This window comes from Glandiceps talaboti, chromosome 17 (genome assembly GCF_964340395.1).
Source record: "Glandiceps talaboti chromosome 17, keGlaTala1.1, whole genome shotgun sequence".
Classification (NCBI taxonomy): Eukaryota; Metazoa; Hemichordata; class Enteropneusta; family Spengelidae; genus Glandiceps; species Glandiceps talaboti.
The window spans coordinates 5,774,142-5,784,517 of record NC_135565.1 but is presented as its reverse complement, the minus strand read 5'-3'; the positions used below and the strand labels follow the sequence as shown (position 1 = coordinate 5,784,517).

General features: G+C 35.9%; 1 protein-coding gene across 1 annotated transcript in view; it reads left to right on the top strand.

The window, feature by feature from the left end:
• Positions 1 to 5,072: 5,072 nt before the first annotated feature.
• LOC144448566 (ras-like protein RAS2) overlaps positions 5,073 to 10,376 on the top strand; it is a 10,341-nt gene continuing 5,037 nt past the window's right edge. Inside the window, exons 1-2 of the mRNA XM_078138843.1 lie at positions 5,073 to 5,567; positions 8,708 to 8,764. Of these exons, the coding sequence (XP_077994969.1) occupies positions 5,435 to 5,567; positions 8,708 to 8,764 (190 nt within the window). The 5' untranslated portion in view covers positions 5,073 to 5,434. The remainder of the gene's footprint in view (positions 5,568 to 8,707; positions 8,765 to 10,376) is intronic.

The window sequence follows — 10,376 nt, the reverse complement described above, 5'->3', positions numbered from 1 at the left end:
AAAAGACATATCATCCCATGAAATGTAATACAATTCTCTGTAGTAATTTCGATGGCGTAGGTACTTGTGAAAATCAGGAGGTCAATAACTTAACTGACATTACAGAACAAACAGAACAGATATATATTTTGTAAGTTTATAAAAATCTCACACCACAGAATCCCAACGTTATCCTATAACAACGAGGTATTGTCAGACGAACACTTCTGTATCTAGATAGCAACAACAATGATCATCAACAACTCCTCTAAATAACTCGTTTTTCTCATCTGAGTATGATGTCACGTGACTGCATGCATGCTATGGTCGACCACATTATCATATATTTATCTCAAATCTTGAAAAATAAGGTACTCTGAAACAACTCTGGTTAAAGATGCACTAGCGGTATTATTGTTCCAATCAGACAACAAACAACAAATCAATGATTATTATTTTATAAAATAAATTAGACATACACATTATTTAAAGGTCGATTTTATCCATAAGTTGTGCATTGAATGGTTGGGATCACGTTGTGTGCAACTTTAAAAAAAAAAGACAATATAAAACTGTTCTTCAAATCTGTAATGGCTGTACATCTGATGGGAATGACACAAAGACCATATGGAAAACAACGGAAAACACAACTATACATGAACTTGAACTAGACACTCACATATAAAAAAAAATAAAATAAAAATGTACCTACCCCACCTATTCTAAAATTGAGCGTAATCGGAACCATGCAAATTTGTTTGTTAGGCCTAACATGGCCTCAGAAAATAGGGTAAATAAGTGCAATTATTTGTTGTTGTTTTTTGAAAATATTGCTTCGACCACAAAACAAAGAAAATGTCGCCTTTCTGTGATAGTTTGATGAAATATGTACAGATATCGTTGGAGAAAGACAACAGACATGCATGAAAGTCAAGAAGACAACGAATTTCTTATCTTATCTTTTTTTAAATGTTTAAAACAAGTTTAGGGTCGGAGGCTAAGGGTTGGTTGGGTTCTTGGAAACACAAATTGTTTGATTTCGCCTAACTACAAATATCTTACCAATATTGCTACTTTTTTTATTCCGTGAGCGACCATTATCTTTAGCAGATAGCCGTCAAATGGTATACATTATAACAAGGTATACATTTTGCAGCCATGTCAGTACATTAAAAATAGCAATTAATTGTACATTTTTTCTCGCCTCAGAGCATAAGATGTAGCATTATTATTGAATTTTTTGTAAAGCCAGATGATAACATTTAGCAATATTAGCAAGGTTTAGTGTCGAACCACGTCGATCTGTTTTAGTCTAATTGGCTTCTATTGTATTTCTGTCTCTGTATAGGACCCCTTAGCCATGTTCTCAAATTGATACGTCGTTGCATCCTATTGTAGTTAAGACTGCGCAATAGTATCTCTTTCATATTTCCAGTAATTGATGGAACTTAGCTTACGATCAGTGAGTCAGTCTGCAAGCGAAGACCGGATATAGGATATAGACCTCATTAGAATAAAACGTGTATCAATTGTAATGTTATCCTTTAGCCCTCAGCGTGTCGTGGCATATTAGCCAACGTCTGGGATGTCCATGTACGTCATGAACCCATAGAAGTGTTTTCTTTCCTTTAGTTACTTTAATGTATGTATGTATGTATGTATGTATGTATGTATGTATGTATGTCTGTATGTATGTCTGTCTGTCTGTCTGTCTGTCTGTCTGTCTGTCTGTCTGTCTGTATGTATGTATGTATGTATGTATGTATGTATGTATGTATGTATGTATGTACACGTGTGTATGTATGTGGATATGTACGCATTCGTACATATGCTTTAGTGTGGGTTTGCTTGCATGCTTTCACCTCTCATTTCGTGGTACATATAACAATACTGTCGCCATACATCATTCCATTACAAAATGTTTTTTTTTACGACTCATGAATTATACAGTGGAGATGGGGGTTACTCACAGTAAGGACACTCGCATTTGTACCGTGGTTTTGAACCCCTTTTCAGATTCATGCAGAATTTTGACTCTTGATTTTTTGAAAAGCATTATGTAGACATTTTGAATATGTGTTCATGGCCCCATATTTTGAACAAGGTATTTTTCAGTTGCCAATTTTCCAAATTTGTTCGAGCCTTGTGACTCTTAGATTCTGGCTGAAATGTAGACATTCTGGCCCCCTAGCTTTTGAATGTTTGTAGCGTCGCGCTTGTAATTTGACTCCACCAGGGTATACACCTGTACCCATTACCAAGCCAAGTACCCTCTCCCCTCGTGGAGAAGATATCGTATGCCCTCCGGAGGCGGTATCATTGACCAGCTCTGGTAGGGGTGTGAGGCCAATACTATACTGCTAACGTCAGATCTAATTTTTAGACCCATTTCGACCAAACAGCAATATTCTCATTTTAAACCGTACAGGTTTTTAAAACGATTCCACATTTTAGACCAAAATACATTTACTATAGTTCTAGGATCGCAAAACGATGTAGTTTTTCACTCTTGTATTGTTTCCCATAAGGGACGACATTTTAGCGAGAATTAGTTAAATTGCACAAAACTATTATAGAATAAACCCCATTTTCCTAGACCAGAAGGATAGAAAGCGCACCCTAAAGGGCGACACATACGCATATAGTCAAATACGGGGTGTAGCCCTCCCCCCGCCCAGGCGTATAAAAATACGTAAATGCAAATAAACACTTGACTCTGAGCAGACACTTAAAAACATACACAGACACTCTTAATAAGAGCAGCTGTACACAACTTCGAATTCGTTTCTGTACAATGCTATTTTCAGCACGTATAATTCCATGTAACTGATTGTTGACCTTTGACCTTTTGAATTGACAACCTGTCACAACCTGCTGCCACTTAACCGGTTATAAAACACAAAAATTAATGACACAGGGGACGAAACCCATTTGGTTTGTCTGAGTATAAACACTCCGTGCATAGAAGAACTCGGATCTTACCAGTAACGTAGAAACTGTTAACTGTGTTATATCGTGATAGCAATTATGTATATGCTAGCCTTGCACACGGTAGGCCTCGTACGTTTTCCTGTATCCGTTGCGTAAGGACAGAAGCAGATATGAGATCCGATTTCAAGGAGATCCAATCAGTGTATAATGAGTGTAATTTCCGTAGTAAGCACGATTAATTAGAAACGTAACATGGTGTTATAGGTGACATCTACGAATTAACACAGTGTATATGTCTCAGTAATTTTTGTTTTTATATAAAAAAAAGAAGAGAAGCTGTCTATTATTTCGATTGCAGATGAAAAAATCTCGAATTGATGTCGTGATTTCTAATCTCCCTATTACACATGTCACACCATGTTACCGAAATCTCAAGACACTGTGATCACTGTGAAGATAATAGCACATCAAAGATTGGAGTTCCTGTTCATTTTTATGCATATAGTTTGGATATATACCCACAACTGAAGTATTAACATACGTTTGATCCGGTCTCTAATTGTCACTTACCTGATTACACAGTCACATGTATACAAAACACGGTAACACGACCGACAACTCCGATCCAATGTCTTCTGCTCGCACAAATAGTTTCTCGTATAAAGGGTGGGTGTTGACAACCAGGGCTCAAAGTTGACACTCGTGTGTGCTGACGAGACCGTACACATGTTATGCAAACAGAGTCGGAATGTACTAAGCATACCTCGTTAAACAGGTGAGGTGAGACAGCGCCCTCTTGTGTCAACAGCATTCTGTAAAACATACTCATACATCTACACACCTACATATACGTTTACGCGAAAGCACAGGCTCTGACAAAGACATGTATGCAAATACACATACAACACAGACAGACAGATAGACAGACAGACAGACAGACACAGACAGACAGACAGACAGACAGACAGACAGACAGACAGACACATAGACCGATACACAAGCACACACATATATGAACTTACGTCGATCGTCTATAATACTCTGCTACTATCATTGCATTGAGCACTGTCCTCTCTAGTGAGACACTTATATTAATACACATACATACATACACACACACACATATATACACACACACACACACACACACACACACACACACACACACACACACACACACACACACACACACACAATAAACAGTAAAGTGCTTCAGGCCATAAAGTTTCGATCAAGTTTTGCTGAGCTGTCTCAGTAGACCAATCCATCATACTATATATATATATAGGTTTTGAAAATTTGAACCAAATTATATGCTATAGACCCTACAGAACTGTTTCGTGAGGTGCGTAGTCCTCACTCATCATCTACATCCAGTCAATTATATATATATATATATATATATATATATATATATATATATATATATATATATATATATATATATACATCCAGTCAATTATATATATATATATATATATATATATATATATATATATATATATATATATATATATATATATATATATAAACCCGACTTGATTTTCTTCTACCCTCAACATATACTCCGCTCTGCGTGCAGACGTATCGAGCACTGTACTACGGACAAATCTTACCACTGACTTCCTATACATATACATATATATATATATATATATATAGTTTTGGTAGTACTGGAACTCTTTCTTGGTTGTAACTCGGAGTTTCACGCATAGTGCGATCATCAGGCGCACTATGCGTGAAACTCCGAGTTACAACCAAGAAAGAGTTCCAGTACTAGCTACCAAAACTATTGCGCTCTGCCACTGCATGCGGTATGGAGCACTGTCTTAGCAGATTGATTATCACCGAGTTATATATATATATATATATATGTGTGTGTGTGTGTGTGTGTGTGTGTGTGTGTGTGTATTTGAAATAGAAAATACTTTTTTTTTTAAATTAGAAGTCCCTACTGATACCGAAATACATACATACATACATACATACATACATACATACATACATACATACACACATACATACATACATACATACATACATACATACATACATACATACATACATACATACATACACCATGTGGTCTGTACATGTTATCATAGCGCCCTCAAGTTCCTAAGATGTAGTATACACGTCCACTCCACTCGCTAGACCTTGAAGATTTTAAGAGTGTGAGGTTGAATGTATTATATCAAACGTCAGCAACTGTTCCTTTGAATTAGCACTCTGTCTGTAATGGAATGTTCCAACATAACACATTACTCAGCAACACTTACATAGGAAGATACAAGCTGTTTTCCAACTGATGGGTAATTCGAGGAGTCGGCAGAGTCGGCCGGCCGCTCATACGTCTTGCTAATTTATTAGTGTGGTGCCCGTAGACGTTGTGACCTCTCATCGGAATAGCTATATAGAACGTGCAACTGATCCGCAAGTGAGGTCGGTCTTGAAATATCGAGGAACTTATAAGTTATTATAACTTGTTAAATATTGTTATATGTGAAATATGTGAACGAAGAATATGTTGCGTCGTAGAGCAACTTACAGTCCATATCAACGTGAACTGGAGCAGGAACAACTCCGTAGCGTATCGTGGATAGATGACTTCCAGTTCAATATTGTACTGTTGGGGCCCAAAGATGTTGGTAAAACGAGTAAGTGTTCTATAAATTATCAGATAGTAATTTGGTACAAAAAAAGATTGAATCTACAGACTGTATCTTCAACTAGTTTCGACACTAAGAGCGGGCTTTCATCAAGTTTGAATTAAATTGAATTGTGTGTGCTAATTAAACTGTTCACTAACTTTTAACAACGTCTGAACTATCAAGCATTCCTTATATGGTTTACTTGTTTATAATACCAAGGTCAAGTTTAAGGTTGATCACATAAACAATATGGAATGAAAGGATGAGGCAAGCCACTGTATTAACCGTGGCGTTGTGTCTGGTAGTGATATTTGCCTTTTTCCCGGAAGAAGTAAAAGTAGTCGATATGCATTGCTAAGTTATTAATGATGTGATCGCTTAGAGCTTAATTTGAAGCCTACGAATAGGGAACTTGCAATCCAAACTGAGCATGCTCAGACGCAAAGGACTGTGGGATTATTTGTGGTTATCGTAATACCTAATCTGGAGAACCTGATAAAATTAACCTCCCACAATTGTCAGGGTAGCGATGAATTGATTATTTGTGGTTACAAACAATGTAACATTATTGTTTACAATACTAATTGATTAGTATTTATTATCACATTTCCCATGATGCAACATTCAACATGGCTGGTTTGCAAGTTCCCTATTACACTCTAAGCAATGACGTCATCAATATATTGAAATTCCATCTATCCGGAGAGTCCTTTGTACGTCATAAGTGTGAACATAAAATCGTTATTTGCCAAGTATTTCGAAAGCTGTTTACTTTGTTACCAAATATTAATGAATAAGACAAAATGCCATGATCGAAAATCAAGATCTATTTACATATACAATAAAATGAAGTATGTCTGTTGCGTACCACATTGTCGGAAATATGCTTTGAAAGTTCGCGATTAATATAAAAATAATCATATGTATTTATATGATATTCACATTTCTTAAATATGATATCGAGTCGTTATAACAAAAACATCAATGGGGCGGGAGGGGGGGGGGTCTGAGGTCTAACTAAAAGAATTTAGTTTATTTTATCCGACATTGAACTTTTGATCTCGTCCCTAATTGCGTCCACAGATGACTAGTAGAAATGTTGGTCCAGAATACAGCAATAAACCTGTGTGTTGCTTTTGTCTTATATGCCACCACTGATAAGATAACACTAATGTGAGAACCAAGGATTGAAACCATGGTGGTAATCTTGGCAGTGGTATAGAGAACAGAATCATATTATCATTGAGATTTAATAAGGGAAAGTCAAATCAAATATATGACTTTAAAAAGACACAGACTTACATGATATGCAAGGCTGATACTACTGTTCCAAATTGTAAATGAGGAGATAACAATCACTAGAGACACTAATCTTCTAGCACCGATAGAAGAGGCCATTTCAAGCACCTTGAGTTTAAACACCAAGCATATCAACTCAGTTTCTTCCCTAAAACCATTAGGGACTGGAACTCACTAAATCATGACATAAACTCCATAAACATTACTACTAGATTTTTGTGTGCATCTCTCCCCAGCTGTGATATCCATAAGGAGGTTAGCTGATATCAATATACCTTGGTAATTCTGCATATGGGAGGGGGGGGGGTTGTCAAGTGCTAAGAAATATGAATAACCTACTGTATTAGCATATTTAAAGACCATTGTTGGATTATGATAAAAAATGTGGGTGTAGAAAACAAGCTGCCTGACAGAGCTATAGAACAAAAAATAACGGTACCATTATTAGTATATGACTCCGCTAGCATATGATGTATCCAATACCTTGGTATTCAAGCGTATGGGTTTAAACTGTGCAATTCTGTATTCTCTACACCCACAGTTTTCCACTAACAGCTATAACACGTGTACATTTGTACTACCGTTTTGATTACACCACGAAGTGTATCAATTCATTCAAGGGACATGGTATGTCAAATAGAAAAGGAATGGCATTTGAAAAACTCGCGTCTGTCATAGACCGACAGATGTTGCTATATGACCAATAACTCGTAAATCAACAGAAAGAAAAACAGTGGTATCATTTTAGAACGCGTACAATTTCATTCGTTAGTTTCCCCTCATCGAGTGAAAGATACATTACTGCATTCATTCCACCTATTGTGTGTTGCTTTAAAGGGGCACGAACCAACATCAGACACAATTTTTTATCTAAATTTTAAAACAGTTACATGACACTAATCTATTAAACATGTGTTTATATATCATAAAAATAACATAGGTGTCTATGAATACTTGACAGATTTATACATGACTTCATTTTATCAATGAACATGACGTCATCAGTAACACTTTCTGGGTGACACTTTTTAGGTTACTTGTAATTGCATTGATTAAACATATTGCAGTAATTACAATAACATGTATAAATCTTCATATGACAGAAAAAAAATGTTCAAATCTGGCTAATGCTTATTTAACGTGGCACAAGCTCAATTTTTATGTTTTTTGGGTGTAATTGTTTATACTAAAATCACTCACATTTTCTACTTACTGATGTAAACTTAATTAACCGTCACTGTACTTACAACTGTCTGAATTCAAACTTGGTATTAGGATATAACTTATCAACGACCTGATGACGTAATTTATTGTACGTATCAAAAAAACATAGAGGAACTGCCTACTATGTAACCAATATTTCTAACAATACCAGACCACAAATTGCAACATCATAGAAGGCATGCACCGATATTAACATTATACTGGAAGAGTTTAAAGGAAGTGTTTCATAAGTACTTTCAAGAAAGTGAAAAGATTATCAACTCAGCTTGTGCCACTTCAAAAGTGTCAAGTCTTCATTTGTACCCGGACATTTTACAACTATCTTATTTACGTGGCTGTAGTGTGCAGTCAAGACGTTTGTAGAATGTACCCATTTGACCTTTCAAAACCCTAACAGGTGAAGATGAAGAAATGAATTTACAATCCCAGAATGATAAGTAATAACCTGTCAATGGTATAAATAAGGTACCCTTCGCTAATTACAAGTGGCGGGGAAATCAGGCTAAATATGTTGTAAGTCTGTTGGGTAAAATGTGATCACTTGATCCTGTTTCCTGCCATCTTTAATTACTAAAAGCTCCCTAAGATTATAATATTTCATTCTTGTATTTTGTCTCATATAGCTCTGACAACTGCATTTACACAAGGGGAGTATCATCACTTGGATTTGGATCCGAACGGTAAGACGCTGATTCCAATGACAAGTTTATTTCCTTATTAATAATAACTGTATGCGGAGGTTGAATTATCAGCTCATTACTCCATAGATACACAACGTTAACGTCATCCACCAAAACACATTGCATGTAGTTCTGGAGCTAATTATGTAACACCAATATAAAGTTTTTTAAAGTACCTCATATTGATGCGTAAGAAAATGTATCTATAGGATCACATCACATCACATCACATCACATCACATCACATCACTCCACAACACAACACAACACAACACAACACAACACAACACAACACAAACACAAACACAAACACAAACACAAACACAGCACATCACATGGCATGCCGTCTATGTCGCATCGCAACACGTCACGTCAGGTCATACACGTCACGCCACGCCACTGCGTAATCACCGTCACGTGACGTAATATCACAAGCACTGCGCGAGTTTCTTTGTAATTCAATTTTAACAATATTTAAACATTCACGATGTGTAAACATTTCTTGACCTTACATTAAGACCAAACTCAGAAAATAAACAAAACTTTAAAATTGTTGAAAATATTTACGATGTATGGATAGAAAAATATTGAAAATATTATCAACATATTACTTACTTTCAGAGTTATTGTTTCTGTTGTATGACTATTCATGAAAACAAAACTAGTTAAAAGTACAGTCGTCATAGTAAAATCTACATATCAAACATACTTCACTGGAATAATTTCTGATGTTATTTTACTAAGAATTTCAAAAATATATAATTTATATTTATGATTGGTGTTTTTGAAAGCATACCAAGGAGTAAAATGATAATATTATGGATTTTGCTCATGAAAATCTACTTATTGTCCAAATCCATAAAAAAAATTTTTCACCAAAACTGAAATCACGATAAAGGTTTATTTCAGTTAAGTGTTGTTAACCCAGTGGAGAAGTTAACCCTGTGGAGTACTCGAAACTTGAAAGACTGTTTTCGAAAATTTGCAATGTGCGATGATCTATTTACAATTCTTAGGTCACACTGATGATAAATGAAACACATGTCGTCTGCAACACGTGGCGTTCGGTTTAATAACAGGCAAAATCTTATAATGTCCAAATCCTTCTCTCTTACCGTGACAAAAGACAATACACTAGTGTGCATTCCCAAATGAACAATCCCACAACGGGCTCAAATATGAATAACATTTTTGTTACGTCATTTACAATTCTTTATTTACTTTGAGCAATGTCTGCCCATCAGTTACAGCACTAGAAAAAAAAGTCACAAAGAAAACGTAGTGGAAAATGTACTGATACAAAATTACGTTGATATAAGAACAGAACGTAAAAGGAAAAAAGGACGTCTATGTTCACACACAATGTCCTGTCAATTATCTGTATTACTGACGACACTATGATACACTATCGTATTTGTTGGTTTGGAACATTAACATTCCCATATGGTTTGAAGATAGATTTCTGATAGTGTACGTAACACCAGAATATTGTGTGTGTGAGAGAGAGAGAGAGAGAGAGAGAGAGAGAGAGAGAGAGAGAGAGAGAGAGAGAGAGAGAGAGAGAGAGAGAGAGAGAGAGAGAGAGAGAGAGAGAGAGAGAGAGAGAGAGAGA